Source organism: Eurypyga helias, unplaced genomic scaffold (assembly GCF_000690775.1).
Source record: "Eurypyga helias isolate BGI_N326 unplaced genomic scaffold, ASM69077v1 scaffold29901, whole genome shotgun sequence".
Lineage (NCBI taxonomy): Eukaryota > Metazoa > Chordata > Aves > Eurypygiformes > Eurypygidae > Eurypyga > Eurypyga helias.
In genome coordinates this window covers 19,256-35,393 of record NW_010233342.1, presented here as the reverse complement: position 1 = coordinate 35,393, position 16,138 = coordinate 19,256, and the positions used below count along the sequence as shown (strand labels likewise).

General features: G+C 55.2%; 1 protein-coding gene across 1 annotated transcript; it reads left to right on the top strand.

The window, feature by feature from the left end:
* The first annotated feature begins 74 nt into the window (after positions 1–74).
* USH1G (Usher syndrome 1G (autosomal recessive)) lies at positions 75–9,089 on the top strand. Its single transcript, XM_010161713.1, has 2 exons — positions 75–238; positions 7,844–9,089. Exons 1-2 carry the CDS (start codon positions 75–77, stop codon positions 9,087–9,089), a joined length of 1,410 nt encoding a protein of 469 aa, XP_010160015.1.
* Positions 9,090–16,138: the final 7,049 nt, after the last annotated feature.

Below are 16,138 nucleotides of genomic sequence, written 5' to 3'. Positions count from 1 at the left end.
CTTCCCCACACCCATGCCCATCCTCTGAGACCCCCCAGGGCACCCATGCGCTTGCCCAGGGACCGCTCTGCACCATGAACGACCAGTACCACCGAGCAGCCCGGGATGGCTACCTGGACCTCCTGAAAGAAGCCACCAAGAAGGACCTGAACTCGCCGGACGAGGATGGCATGACCCCAACCCTATGGGCCGCCTACCACGGCAACCTGGACGCCCTGCGCCTCATTGTCAGCAGAGGGTGAGCGTTGGCGAATGCACGGTGCTGGTCCCGGGGGACGGAGTAGCTAGGACCCCTTCTTGCCCCCTTGTCTGCTCGCCGGTCAGCGTGGGTGCAGCTGCCCCACAAAGTGATGGCTTCTGTCCCTAACACCCCTGCTCCTGTCCTCCCCTCTGTTGTTTTTCTCTCCTTGTAGAGCTTTGATTCTAATCCAAGGCTCCTGAAAACTGCTCTGTGTTTTCCCAGCTCCTCTGACCCTATAACTGCTCCTGCCCCAAACCCCACTTGCAGCTGCCCAGGGAGGTCTGGGTCCCCCCTGCCAGAGCTCTGCAGTCCTGAGTCGGGTCCTGTAAAGACAGGCAGAGCTGAAGTGCGAGCACATCAGGTCGCTGCTGTGCAAAAAGCTCTTTTAAATGATGGGACAGAGGGAATAACTGCACTTTCTGCCCCAGGAAATGCTCACACAGGGATGTGTGCGGTGCCCGCCGGCAGCAGGCGACATGTGTCTGTTTTACCCAAGGCGAGATCTCAATATGTGACCCCCCGGGCAGCCTGTCCTGCACCTGGAGCTCAGGGAATTCAGGAGCAGGCTCCCCAGGAGCAGATTTCTTTAAGTCCAGTCTCCCTGGCGAGGGCTGCTCGATGCTGATGTGTCTCTCCATACCTCACCCTGGGCTGCCAAATCTGAGGGTCTCTGGCTCTGTAAGCGTGGACGTGTTAGAGAGAAGGGAATGGGACTGAGGGGACTTCTCAGGGCTTTACTTGGTGTTGGGGGAACAGCACAACAGGATCAGTGCTAAGGCAAGATCTGCCATGCCTGGTTCCTTCTTGAGCAGTACGTGGCTCTCCCCGTCTTACCAACCTCCCACGGGAGCATGTGCCAGTGTTTCCTTCTGCTCCCATAGCTTTTCTGGGTGCCTCACCTAAAGGCATCCAAGGTGGGGTGGTCTCTGTCTTGTGCTGAGAGATTTGGGGCGGTGCTGGTTTGCATCTATTCCTTTCTAATACTGAGGAATCGCGCTGAGGTCGGCAGCCTGGATGTACATCATGCCTCCTTCCTCGGAAGGGCTTTGCTTCTCCACGCTGGATCAGGGCTCAGTGGGGCCATCGGGTTCCCAAGCAGGGATTTGCTGTGTTCACACTGGGCTGCATTTGCAGCTCTTGTACCCGACCAGCCACATTTCCAGTGTGCCTGATCCTGGGCTCTCGGCATCTCCTGATATTCTGGTCTGCTTGTACGAAGCCTTCAGCCGGCTCCCCTGGGCACAGCCAGCTGTACTTACAGGCAGAGCTCCCACACACATTGTTGTCCTTCCATTGTAAAGCATTTTCCTTTCAGATCCCAGGGTCAGAAGGGCTGTGTACAGAGTCCTCTGAGAAGTCCTTGAGTGCCTGATGCAATAGGATTGTGGTCAGGAAAAGATAATTTCAGAGTCCGGAGGGGTGAGAGCAAGACACGGCTCTGAGTGGTGCATCCTGAGATGCTCCTGAGCTGAAAGCCCCGTGATGCTTCCCTGGGTGACTTGCTGTGTACCTCCTAGGAGAGACTGTGCCCAGCAGAAACCTGCTCTGAGCTCCTGCTGGGAAGGGAATTGCCACCCAGGGCCGGAGAGACAAGGACAGGAGGTCTAGGGATGAGCGCCTGGAGTTCCAAAGACTCTCTGATGGCCAAAAGTCAGTCTGAAAGGCTCATGATGTGGATGAACGGCCCCCCCCAAAGGCAAAATGGGTGTGTTCATCCACAGTATGGGCCTTTCAGACAGACATCATATCTCTTTATATGATTTATCTCTTTATATGATTATACCTCCTTATATTGCCTGCCTCTGTCACAGGACACTCTGCAGCCCCACAGCCTGCCCTGCCAACCCACACATCTCCCGTTTCTGCTTCTCCATGAAGCCCAAGAGCTGCTTTTCCATGGAGGGGCCCCTTTTATAAGTTCACATTGGGTTAAAAGGTCCTCGTGGGCTCAATTATGTCCGAGTGTAGCTTGGCTGCTGTTTAATTAACAGCCTAATATACATTTTTTCCTGACAGGGAAAATAGCCTGGCAAAAGCCCAGTGCCCTTTAGATGATGGATGATGGAGCAAAGTGTGTGCCTGGGGCCGCAGGATGGCTTTTACATCCGTGCGTTCATCTCTGTGTGTCAGAGCCTTGGCCAGGACCACGCAGACATCAGCGACGCCTCCTCATCCTGCCGCTCAGCTCGGCAGGAGACGGGCACACCTCTGCTCCCTGGACTGGCTTTGGGCCCGCGAGAGGCAGGAAAACCCCAGCCTGAGGACAGGGGTGACAGGGAGGGGAATCACGCAGGACCCGGGAGAGCCCGCGGGCGGACTCTGTAGTTTTCTGCTGTGCTTAGGATGATGTGCAAGGGTGTTTAAGTCTTTTTCTGAGATGAAACTTAATTTCATGTAGAATATGCTACTATTACACCTGCACAATAACAACTGAGAGTCAAGAGGGAGGACCCCTGAGTGTCCCAAAGTGTCAGGGCATTTCTCTGTCTCCTTCGCTGTCAAAATATTCCCCTCTCAGCACCGAGAGCCCTGCGCTGTGAAGCAGGAGAGTGTGGGACCGTGGAGCAGGGCCTGGGGGGCTGATGCTTTGGCGCTGTGCTGGCTCCATGCAGGGATGGGGTGGGAGGCAGCTTCAGGGTCTGAGGGAGCTGGTTAGCCTCCCGCTGGCCAAGGCACAGGGGTGATGGGGAAGTCTTGGGGTAGCAAGAAACACTGAATCCTCCTTACCAGCACTGGGTAGTGGTACTGGTGCCCAGACAAGCTGTGAGGTTGAGTGCTGGGGCCATACTGTTATGGAATGTCTTAATGTGGCTGGCCGGAGGCACCCTGAGAAAGCGGGGCTGTTGGGGGCAAAAATCATGGCTCTGATTGTCATGCCCCGCTGCAATCTGAGCTCATGGATACTTGGGATTATCTAGTGGAGGAGCCTCATTCGTATGCAGGTTGTGGTGTAGGGCTGAAATGGGGAGGGGGAAATTATAATAGATCCATGGGTGGATCCTTGTGGAAATTTGTCATCATTCCCCACACAGAAGGGGGAATGAAGCAGACTCACTGCTCTGTCCATAACCGCTGGTGATGTGTCTGAGCCTCTGTTCCACCTTTGCATGGGGATGGAGAGAGGGTTTGGGACAGAGGGATCAGCACTGGCTCATCCTTCTTGTTTGCAACACAAAAAGCCTTTTTCTTTCTGCTGGCTGGGCTCCAGTGTGGGGAAGCAAACTCAATTAACATGACGGCTGGGAAAAGGGAGGCTAACTGGCATTTAGCATTGCAGCTTTTCAGAGGCGGTAATTCTTCAGTGTGGTTTGTTATGAACTGCCACGGCAGTGGTGGGCATTAGTCCAGCTCCAGTTAGCCACGGGTCTGGGGGCCTCGGCTAGGAGTGGCCAGGACTTTCTTGCCTTGGAGTGGACCACTGGAGAGGTGAGGATGTGTCCATCTGCTAGGCAGGTCCGCAGTCAGGTTGTCACCCAGCGTTTCTTTGTAGAGGTGTGCCTCAGTTTCCTTTCTTACAAAAACGGGGGTCACGGATGCTATAGATGTTGATGGCAGAGGGATGCGTGTGGCTCAGCAGCGGGTTGGAGGGGACGAGATGGCTCCTGACATCAGCCAGGCTGCTCGAGGGAATCCAGTCACCCTGGCTGGAGCAGGGCTGCAGCGGAGATTGCAGCAAAGCACGTGAAGGTGATGTTCATCCTCTGCGTGCCCTGGGGCTGACGGCCACGTGGGTGTCAGGAGCAGCGTGGCCGTGTTGGTGGGGACCTCCTCTCAGGGGATGGCTTGCTGGGAAGGTGAAGGAGCAGGGTGGAGCACTGCCACAGCGTCGTTGCTTCCGGAGCCTGAGCTGGCTGCTTGGAGTCAGCGGGGTTCTGGGCATGAGGAAGCGCTGAGCCAGCAGACGTGCCCCGAGGCATCACTGCAGCACAAGCAGCATTAACTGTCACCCCTAAGGATAACTGCTCGCCTTGCTCTCTCCTGCTACGAAGGAGCCCTGAGATGAACCTCACCTTCAGCATCTGTGCTGGATTTTGGGTGATCTGAACTTGGAGAAAAGCTGGATCCTTGACCTACCACCACCTGCACAAAGCTTGGTCCTGGTGGACCAAGACAAAGGTTCTGCTCTGGGTCCAAAACCTCCTCGTTTCTTCTCATTTCTCGGCTTTGCTTGGGTCATTGCCCTGACTGGCTATGCTGAATCTGGTGGGTTTTTTCTCCTTCAAGCCATAAATGATGTTTTCCTCTTTCTACACCCAAAAACCTTTTATGGGAACCATGGTCACGCTGCATTCAGCTAGCTCCTGGTCTGAGGGCCCGATCCTTCCCGCACACCCGTGAGCCAGGGGGTGAGCCAGCCCATTGCTATCAGAGGAACTTCACACGTGCAGCCAGGGAAGGACGTGTGTAAGTGCTGCCGGATTCCCCAGCTAATTGGGATCCTATGGGAGAAGCGGAGTGGGAAAAACCAGCAGGAAGGGAGTGAGCGTGCGTGTCGCAGGGCGAACGCAATGACTCAAGAGATGCACACGTCCACCTAGGGGCTCAATTAACAGCGTTTTTCGTAATGAGTATTACAGGAGTTGACTCAGGGCTGGAAAACGCTTTGAAGCTGAGAAGTGCTGCACTTCACACCTGTTATTAAAATACGTTCCCACTTAGTGGACCCTGCAGTCAGCATCTCTCGTGTGCAGCGCCCCGGAGGTGAGGTTTTGCTGAGGCGGACACCTGCCAGAGGCAGGGCCTCATGTTCGTTATCTGTGCTGGATCAGGCACCTCTACTTTGCGAGTCGCCATTCTTTTTTCCTTCTGATGCATTTTCAGCGCCTGCAGCAGGCATTTCTAAGGCAAAGGGACCTAGAGGTCTAATTTTGCACTAATAGTCTTGTTTCTAGAGAGCGGAAATGCCCAGGGAAACCTGGTTTTGATGCTCTTTCCTCTCACTCTCCGAGGAGGTAAAAAGCATGAGGAAAATAGACTTCCAGATATGAGTCTCCCAAGACCTTCCTGGCTTTGCCCTTTGCCACCTGAACCAGATAGACATGAGAACGGGCTCTGAGATGCACTTTATGAATCCAGCATCCACACTTGGCTTGGGGAGCAAGATTATTTCTGGTGAGTCCACTGCTAAGTCACTGTCCACACCGTGAGCCCGCGTACATGTTGGGACCCTCCTGGTGCCCTGGCTTATCTGCCCACATGTGTTGGGCACGCATGTGCCCATTCGGAGCACATGTAAACAAACGGACAGCCCTTGGCGCGCTGGAGTCCCACCGCCAGTGCCGGCAGTTTCAGTTTCACTGCCTCTTTAATCCAGCTCCATCAATAATTTACTCCTCTCTTGCAATTCATCAAATATTTATCCTCCCAATGAATTTCCCAGCCTGGACATGCCACTACGAGGGTAGGGGCGAGGGCTGGGGAGTTGGTCCTCCTGGAAACTCGGCATTACCAGGGTACCAGCAGCTTCCTCCTCTGCTTCTGCTGGCTTCATGGCTCCTCAACCCTGTGATCTCCTGCCCTTTTCCCTAGCACCCGTCTTTAAAGCCTTTCTGTGCTTCTGTGGGGGATGTGGAATGCTCTGGATACAAAAGTCCTGCAGTTTTTGTGGGCCTTTTTGGCCCTTACACAGTTTAGAGCCTGTTGACTAAGTCTTGCTGCAAGCTCAAGGTTGGAGTTACTAAGTTTCTACAAGTTTTGTGAAAATAGTGTGTGTGGTGGAGAGCCACTGCTGATGCTCCCACAATGGGAAGGTTGAGTGGAGCTCATAGCAGCTCCTGGGGAATGTAGCCAGGAGGATCATGCTCTGGCTTAACCTCTGGATGCCATCCTTATTGCTTCTGCCTTTGGCAGAATCACTTCCCTTCAGCACTACGTAGCTGAGATGTCGGCAAAACCTGCGGATTGCAATTTAGTCATTACACCAGTTGGGTGGCTCTGCTCCGGCTCCGCAGTTCCCTGAAGAGCAGTGTCCAGAGCAGGCAGCAGGGTATGGGAAGGTGGATGTGCTGGATGAGGCTGTGACTGGGTCTTGTGCCTGGGCACTAGTGATGACAATGCCAAGCTGACAGGGCAAAGTAGTCCCTCAGCTCCTGTGATCTCCATGCTCTTTCTCTGGAGTAGTTTTCAGACTCTCAGGTGAGACAGGCACAGAGCACGTGAGGTTGGGGAGAAGGTTCTGGGCTCTGCTGCTCCCAGCTCCTGTCAACTCAGGTCCTAAAGCAGCAAGGAATAAAGTGACACGGGATGAAGGTCCTAAAGAAGCAAGGAATAAAGTAACACGGGATGAAGGTCCTAAAGAAACAAGGAATAACATGGGATGAAGGTCTCAAGTGTGCATGGTCCTAGTGCCACCAAGGCTTGGAGCTAGGGTCCTTGTGGCAGAGGGACAGTGCCTGGTTCCCCTCGAGCTCATGGAAAGGGTGGTGTGGAAACGGGCAGGACCTGTGCTGAGCCAGAGCCCCGCTGCCTGCAGGGAGTTGCTCTTGAGGGTGGTGGAGCTGCACAACCTTAATAAAAGGCTTTGCCTTATCCATGTGCCGGGAGGGAGAGCGCCTTGTTGACAGATACTGCTGCTGGCTGCATATCATTAGCACACACGCTGGAGCAAAGGCTGCTGCCAGCAAGGGTGTGAACTATCTCTTGTTTCAGTAGATCATAAATACAGAGGAATGTCAGGAGGACAGACTTCCCTTCAGTCCTAGGCTTGCGTCCATCCCATCATGGCAAGCAGGAGATGTGGGCAAGTGGTTGTGCCCTGCCAGCAGCTTGCTGGTGTAGGGGTTGGCAGGGTGTGAGAAGGGATGCTAATGGCAGTAGTCGAGTGTCCAGCTCTTGAGGAGTGCAGAAACCTAATCTCCACTTTCTCTGAAACTGGATTCTCAGGATGTGCTAATACCAAGGCGCTTCAAGCCGTGCAATCGAAACCAAGCGTGGTACGGCAAGAACCCCCACAAAATCCCAACCCCAAGGCGAATGCCAGCAACTCTGCTTTTATTCTCTACTGACACCCACTTGTGCCCCAAATTCCCCCAGGCACCAAGCAACAGGAGAATGGGAAGGTGCAGCTGCTGGTGGGTTTCAGAACCAATGCTGAGGGTGGCCGTTTCATGGTGGGAACCCCCGGTGTCCTGCACAAGGGTGTGGTGTGGGGAGAGATATTTTTGGGATGTTTCTCCATAGAATCTGAATGAAACCAAGATTTGAAGACTGAATCTGACTAGCATGTAATAGGATGCTTGAGATTTGAAATGTTAAAACAAGCTGAGCTAGAATCAGCTCCAGAGCTCCGTTCTGGGCTATCCAGAATCTGTCTCCAGTCCCTCCAAAACTCATTTTAACGTAGGAACATTGCCTTCTGAGAACTAAATTCAAGTCACAACAATAATTAGAGTTGAATGTCAGGCATGTGATTCCACGTGAATGGTACGTGCCCCCAGAAGAACCCCTTAAAAGTAAGCTATTGGTGCTGGAAGCATGTTAGCTTGATGTTTTGAGGAGGCAACAGTTCATGGTGATGGTTTGCCTCTGTACAACTGGGAGTATCTCAGTCGAGCCTGCCCAGCCATGCCTACATGCTAACCTGTTGTTTTCCTTGCTGTCTAGGGGTGATCCAGACAAATGTGACATCTGGGGGAACACCCCTCTCCACCTGGCAGCAGCCAACGGCCACCTGAACTGCCTCTCCTTCCTCATCTCTTTTGGGGCCAACATCTGGTGCCTGGACAACGACTACCACACCCCGCTGGACATGGCAGCCATGAAGGGGCACATGGAATGTGTGCGTTACCTGGACTCTATTGCTGCTAAGCAGAGCAGCCTCAACCCCAAACTGGTGAGCAAACTGAAGGACAAGGCCTTTCGGGATGCGGAGCGGCGGATAAAGGACTGCGTGAAGCTGCAGAAGAAGCACCATGAAAGGATGGAGAAGCGGTACAGAAAGGAGATGTCGGATAATTCGGACACCATGAGTTTCTCCAGCTATTCGAGTAGCACGTTAAGCAAGAAGTTCCAACACATGTCTATGGTGACTTCCCTGCCATACTCACAAGCCACCATCCATGGGACAGCCAAGGGAAAGACGAAAATACAAAAGAAGCTAGAGAAGAAGAAGCAGGTCGACGGGACTTTCAAGATCTACGAGGATGGGAGGAAAAGCGTGCGGTCTCTGTCTGGCCTGCAGCTGGGGAACGATGTCATGTTTGTGAAGCAAGGCACATACGCCAGCCCCAAGGAGTGGACCCGGCGTAATATCCGAGACATGTTCCTCACGGATGAAGACACCGTCTCCCGTGCCATAAGTGACCCGGGTTTGCACATGGACTCGGCCCACTCGGAAGTCAGCACTGACTCTGGCCATGACTCCTTGTTCAACCGCCCTGGGCTGGGCACCATGGTGTTCCGGCGCAATTATGTCAGCAGTGGGCTTTTTGGGATCGGCCGGGAGGATGCTGGCACACTGGGGGAAGACAACACGGATGGGGTAGGTGTCAAACTGCGGAGCCACCTGCAGCGCTCGCCAAGTCTCAATGATAGCATTGGCAGTGCCAACAGCCTGCAGGAGAGGAACGCGGAGGAGCTACCCTGGGATGAGGTGGAGCTGGGCTTAGATGATGATGACGAACCAGACACCAGCCCCTTGGAGACTTTTCTGGCTTCCCTGCACATGTTTGAGTTCATCTCCATCTTGAAGAAGGAAAAGATTGACTTGGAGGCCCTCATGCTATGTTCAGACAATGATCTGAAGAGCATCAATATACCACTGGGCCCCAGGAAGAAGATTGTGGATGCCATCCAGAGGAGACGACAAACTCTGGAGAAACCAGATGTCATTGTAGATACTGAACTGTAAGTAGGAGATGGGGCCTCTGGGCGATTAAACCCTTCAGCAGGTGGAGATGTGGATAATGTAAGGTCTTGTTTTCAACACACTTGGAAGGGTAGGACTCCAGGTAACCTCAGTGCTTCTGTGTGTGGGCAAATTCCTGCTCGTGTGGAAACGATGAGAGTTCGGAGAGGTGGCAATAGCGTTAGTTCATTACTCAACAGCCCTAATGTGGCTGGGCAGGATGCGAAGCCCTTGTTCTGTTTCATAACCGAGATGAATGCAGACTGCTCTGTGGTCTGATTCTTCTGAGTCCCTGTAGCTGGGATTTTTGACCACGCTCAGGCTTGTCTTGACTCTTCACCTTTCGAAGGCATTAGGAAATCGACCGCAGTTCCTGGTGGGAGCAGGCTGACGGCAGTGCCCAGTGGCATTGGGAATCCTTCCCCAAATGCTTGAGATCTTACTCAGGCCTTTGGAGATTGCATATCTGGGTTGGGGTTGTTGCTGTTTCATGGTGTTTCCAGGGTTTGGTTGGTTTGGTATGAAGGACCATGTGCCTACTATAGAGGAGAAGGTCAGGGATTAGTGTGGCTTTCCCCACTGTCACATCCACTGACACCCTAATCCACTGTGTTGTTCAGGCTTCCCACGCTTGAAATATTGTTTCCTGCTGGTTTTCAGTGCAGCTCAGTCTTGGATCCTCAGGGTGCTGATAGATTTTTCTCTTTTTTTCCCTTTGCAGATAGCAGCATCATCGCTCTTTTTTTTTAATGATCAAGAAACAAACCCGGTTCTAAGTTGCCAGAAAACACAAGCCAGAGACTCCCTTCCTGGGGCAGCTGAAAGCTACAGCCATCCCCACCAGTCCCTCCGGACTGCCCTCCTGTTCCCTCGCTCCGCTTCCTGTCTGTGCGATGCTCCCAGGCAGTACCTGGTGCGGACGGACGACTGCTGAGATCGGACAAGGCAGCTCCAACCTGCCAGCCTTGGAGGGACGACGGAGGAAGAAGTGTGCTGCACAGCTGGCTAGGACCCTGCGCTGTCACGGGCGGAGAGACCACACGATGCCACGAATGGAAGGAGATATGTGGTGGTATTTTCAAAGGGATCCAAAATAAACCATTACAATCCGTTCTTTCTTAAGTGATTGATTTGGGGTTCGGGCTAGAGGAGCACAGGGATAGGGAGTCCTGATCTTTCTCCTGGTTCTTGGTTGCATTGTTTGATCCTGTGTTTTTGGAAAAGTGAGTTTTGATTACCGTGGCTCAGGGCCCTTCAGCTGGAGATGTGCCGGCCCTGACTTCAACCAGAATGTGCTCAGCACATCCATGAGTCCAGTCTGTGCTGTCTTGAGGGCAACAATCCCAAATGAACATGTCAGTAGTTGCTTTCCAGTGGTCAAACAGCTGCCCCACGGAGACAACATTTCTGTCCCATCTTTCCAGGGCACTGGGATGCATCACCAGTTTGTGTGCGAAGCACCTTGACTTTTGCCTCCAGGAGCTTCCCAGGCTGCAGCCCAGAGCCTCTTCCAAGCATTCCTGATGACCTGAACTGTAGCGTTAGGTGTTCTGCACCGACCCATTGTTTCTCTTGCTGATTGTTACACTCCCTGGGCCCTCAGCTCCCAGCTCCACTGGCTTCTGGGTTGCCAGAGTGTGCCTGGGGTGCAGCAACAGGCTGGGGAGCTGGGCAGTGACATATCCTAATGGGAGAGAGACAACAGCCCCCTTGCCATTGGGTGCTGGAAACATGCCTGTTCAGGCTGTGATGCAAACTACCAGATCAGAGAAATGCCGCCCGTTGTTACTGGTACTGCTTATCCAGCCTTATCTCAGGGATGCAAATGATAAGGAATGACCTGAGCACAGTGACTCCTGGCAGCCTGTGTGTGCTCACCCTGGGTCTGGCTGGGATCTGGACCACGCTTGTCCTGTCGGAGCTGCAGAGGTTGTGGCTTTGCTGTTTGGAGGTTGGGGATTTGTTTGGCGTGAAGCTACGCTGCTCCCTGCCTGTGTACCCTGTGTGTGTGTGTGTGTAGGGGAGAGAAAATGCTCTTTGCAAGCCAGAAATACCCTTTGCAAGGTGTCTCTCTGTCCTACTGCTCCCCAAGAGGCTGAAACCCCACCAGGAGAGGTGTGGGGTCCCAGCTTCCTGCCACTGCACACGGAGATGCTCCAGCATCAGCTAAACACCACTGCTGCACTGAAGGTCTGAGATTTGTCTTCCTGGATGTAAACTGAGGAGGTTTTTAAAGCAGTTTTAAGAGCTAAAAGTGCTTTTATATTTGAAATTACAAATTCCACATAACTCTTGGCTTGATTTCCAGGCAAAAGGGTGAGCGATCAGATGTGCTGAGTCGGCGAGTTCTCCATGAAGGCTGCAAAGGCTGGGGCCCCAGCACTGTTTTCTTTGGTCCCTCTCCAAAGCCTGAGGCTGCCATCCCAGCAGGGAGGGTGGTGGCTCAGCTCACAAATGTCACAGCTCCCTCTGCTGGGACCGGCTCTGGGAGAGCAGGATGGGGACCACTGCAGCTGTGAGGCAGCAGGGATGCAGGACAGTTGCCAAGCCCTGCTGCCAGCCGGACCCGTAACCTAAGGCCGGTTTTCAGGTGAGGTTACATTGGCTAAATTCACCCCCTTCCTCATGCACATGCATGACTTCATCCAAGCCCTCTGCTCTGGAGAGCTGGCAGGACACCGGCTGCCTGCCACAAACCAGCTCCCAGCTCCAATTCCCTCAGGCATAAATCGTGCCTTTGGGCTTGTTCCGGACACGGCAGGGGAGCTGTATGCCCTGGCTGATGTTGTGGTCACTCCAGGGCAACGGGGAGCAGTTTATTGCAGCAGATGACAGGGAGAAGTGGATCTGTTGGCTGGGCATCTGCCAGAGCCTTTCATGGGCCAGGCACTGGTAGGTGGTGGGTATTTGGGGTCTGCCAGGCAGCTGGGGTTTACGTACTCCCTAACTTTGCGTTTTTGCTTAGCAGCACCCAAGAAGTTGCTGATGTCAAGCTGATGCTGACAGAGACAGAGATCCCTTCTCCCAACTTGTCTTTCCTCCAAAGAGCTGGTGAAAAGGTTTGGTGATGTGATGGTACCCAAGTGCCATGGGACATATCCCAGCAAAGCTAAGGCCAAGCCCAGAAATGCCGCTTAGGATTGCCGAGCCCCGAGACCAATGCGGTCACCTCCACAGCTGCAGGGAGAGGCCAAAACTGAGCCGTGGCACCAACACAGCATTGCAGATCCTGAGAGATGGTCTCAGGCCCATGGCTGCCCCAGGTCAGGTGGGGAGGAGGTCTGTGGGCATGGGGGTGGCTGTCAGGGGTGCCAGCAGCCCTGGAGCAAGCGCCCACTCTTTGGGCTCCTGTGTATTGCTTGGCTGTGGTCCTCAGTTTGAAACCACATCGTCCCCAACCAAGTGAGGGGACACAGCCCTTACAGGACAGAGTGTTCAACCCCTGTGACCCAGGAGCTGGCTTCCAGCTGCCCCCAGCCAGCTGGGCTGCTGCATCCTGCCTGGCTCGTGATGGAGCCAGGCTCTGCTTGCCCTGGGCATGGGATGTGGCTGTCCCCAGCCCTTTAGCACAGCCAGGCCCTGTCACTGCTCTGCCCGCTGGCAGCCTGGCCTCCACGGGGGAACCTCGATGGTGCTAATTGCATCTGCTCCATGGCGGAGAACAACAAACTTCTTTCGGAGAGGGTGCTTGTGAAAGCAGGGTGGAGGCCGGGCCTGGCACACCCTGGAGAACACCCTTAAATACCCTCCCAAACAGAAACTGAGCCATGTGGCAGGTTTCCCCGACCCGGCACTGCCAGCGAGCAAACACCGGCCTTCGCACCCACCAGCGGTTGGGCCCGGTGTGAGTCCCATGGCACAGTGCTGGTGGGTGGCAGCATCTCCATGGCAGGGAACATGCAACCCTGGGGATGGCCATCCCTGAACACCCCAAGCCATCAATGCCAAACCACCCTGTGACTGCGTTAAACTGGGCTTCCAGCAGAACCAGTCCCCTGGGTTCAGCTTGGCCACGTATTTCCCTGTCCCTGATGGTGCAAGAGGTGGCATGTAGGGAGCAGAGTGAGGCTGAAAGTCCATGCCAATAGCTTGGCTGTAGCACGGACACCCCATCCCTGAGCTAGACATCCCCAGCTCCTCAGCCGGAAGAGCATCGCTCACATGTGATGCCAATTCACAGGCCCTGACCTTACCCCTGTGCGGCTGATGCAAGGGGGACAGTGTTGGCACTCACTGTCACTCAGGTGTTTTTGTCTCCCTGTTCTTAGGTGCTGGCTGGGCCCCTGGACTGCGGGCTGGAGGAAGGAGAAGGCAAAGGAGGTTTTTGGGGGTGACTGAGGGTGTGCAGGGGTGCTGTTGGAGATGGGGGTTTAGAGGTGCCTAGTGAGTGTTGCAGCATCCCTCCTTGGCTGCTGAGAACCGCATCCGGCAGCAGCACTGGGGTTACTGCCTGCTCCCCATGGGCAGCACGTGTGCTCAGCCATGCCACATGGGGCTGGCATGGGAACCAAGAAAGGACATCATCCATGGGACACCAGGTATGTCCTACGGGTGGAGGGGACCATGGGGAGGCATCTCCCTTGGGCAGCAGCATCTAGTCCGCATCCCTGCCTGATGCTGTTCTCCTCCGTCCTCACACGGAGCTGGTGACAGCCAAGGTGCCCACACTGGAGAGTGACGCTGCGGTCCGGGACCTGCCAGGCCAGCACTGGCCATTGCACACCATTTCCTTAACTATTTCCTGCCCATCCCACCTGGGATTCACTTCCTGGCCGAGCGGCTGAGTAAGCATGGTGGCAGGAACGGAGGCGACCGGGAAGGGGGTCTGTGCAGAACACCCCTGGCATGCCTCGGCTTTCCCGTGCCTTGCACGGTGCCTCCCCTGCTCCCCTGACAGCCAGGCACAGGCCAGGATATGGCACTGATAGGGCCTGGGTTGGATGCAGCACCACACAGGGGCTTTGAGTGGCTTTTGGGACCCTCCATGGCTGTTCCAAAAACCAAAGTGGCCACAAAAGGCAACAACATGGACACGGCTCAGCATGTCCTCCTTGAGAGAGAGCTGCCAGGAAAGCGGGAGAAATGGAGTGCCTTTAGGTATCGACGGCGCAAATTATTTTCTACATCTGCTTCACGCAATTCACAAATGTTAGCAAGATCTCAGCCGGTGCCATGCATTCTGCCACCAAGTGTCTGCCACCGGCACCCATCGCACCCGTACCCATCACCCCGGTACTCATCGCTCCGGCTCGCTCTCAGCCAGGGCGGCCGGAGGAGCGTGGGGACGCACCCACAGACAGCACTGAGCCTCCCTGGGGGGAAATCAGGACAGAGGAAGGTGCGGGGCATCACCAGTGCCCCAGGCCCATCTGCCTTAGGTGGTCTGCCCACGGTGCTCAAGGTGCAGGGTAGAGAGATGCTCCCTCCTGGGTGTTAAGCTAAAATCCCTGACTGCCGCTGCCTGAGGGTCAGGAGCAGGGCAGCACCTCCCACGGGGCTCGGCGCAGGGCCAGGGCACAGGTTTGCTCTGTAATTGTAGGGTTGCGGTGGCAATAACTTTTTCCAGCCTCAGCAGGGGTATGGAGCTGCTTCTGCAGAACCATGTAAGGAATTGCCCCTGCTGTGAGACCCCCCCGAGTCCCCTTTGGTGCTCAGGCTGGGTGGGCTGGGGGTAAGTGGGAGCTGCAGGGTTGCATGGAGCTGGAAAAGCCAGATGTTTTCTCCCAGGCTCCTTCCTCAACCTCATGAGAGAGGGAGGGATTTAAGGGCTCGCAGTGGTGGAGTACAGGTGGGGATGAAGATGTGGCTGCAGTCAGGTACATGGTGCTGGTCTGGATCCATCCCACTGAGCACTGACAGTGCAGCTGGGGGTGAGTGTGCTGCGAGCACAGGCACCCCCAGGCCCCTGTCCCCAGCTGTTGAACATCCCTGGTCCCCCATGGCACCCAGGCTCCTGGCTTACTCTGGCATGGCCCTGAAACCCCGTTTTCTTCACTATCTCCCAGCCTCCTGCTTTTTTAGAGGGACAGGGAAAGCCTCACTACTCCTATTCCCTGATCTTTGCCTGAGCTTTAACCATTTAGAATGCACTTTGACAACTCTGCTTTCCTGCTGCAGGACATCAAGCTCCAACTCAACAGCGTTCTCCAAAGCTGGCAGAGCCACCTCGCCACGAAGATCCCTGTGGGACCAGGAGTGGCTGTCACTGGAGGCTGGACCACCTGACCCGCTGCAGGACTGCAGCATGCGTAGGGCTGCAAGGGGTGATCCAGCCCAGAAACCGCCTAAACCCGGTCAGTAAGTCCCACACAAGTATTTAAGCCCTGGAGGGGATGGATTTCTTTGGGGTGCCCTCCCTGGTTCTGGTGAGGCTGCCGCAGGGTGCTGCTGGCAGCAGGCGGAGCACGACACAGCTCTCATCCAAGGATGGGCTCTGCCCTCGCAGGAAGCACCGGGAACGGGTCCGGCTGCTACAACATCCCTTTGTTCCCGACCCATTATCTCACAGCTGGGAAAAGACGGAGCTTGGCTGGCGTGGCCGTGTCGCAGCAAACCCAGCACTGGCAGTGAGGACCCTCACCCCCATGTTTCCCCACCCCTGGGGTGTAGTGCCATCAGCCGTGGGCAGTGCTGGCGAGAAGCGCACAGGAGCGGACAGGAGCTCCGACCAGACGGTTAAAGGCCTGAACAGGGCAGAGGAAGGATCCTGGCAGCTGGCTTGGATGCTGCCTCCTACCTTGGCTGTGATAAACCCCCAGCCTGGCCCTTCTCCACAACAACAACCAACCCCTGAGCTTGGCACCGGCTGCTTGGCTGGTGTGCCGGCACCCGGGGTTGGCTGTGGGGACGATGGCACCGAGGTCAGCCTGGGCTGCTGCCCCCAAACCCCTCTGGGTCCCTGACACAGCAGAGCTCCCAAGCAAACACCCCTTATTCCAGCTGCCCTGAGCCCCCTTGGCATTTCAGAGCCATCTCCCAGGGCGAGGGGCTCCTGGGCCAGGGAAGACTGCGCAGCACTGCCAACCCCCCAGGGAAGGATGGGGAGATACACG

Excerpts from the sequence above, each read along its gene's own strand:
- USH1G (XM_010161713.1), top strand. The coding sequence starts at position 75 with ATGAACGACCAGTACCACCGAGCAGCCCGGGATGGCTACCTGGACCTC. Across the intron at positions 239-7,843 it reads CGCCTCATTGTCAGCAGAGG|GGGTGATCCAGACAAATGTG; the intron begins GTGAGCGTTGGC and ends CTTGCTGTCTAG.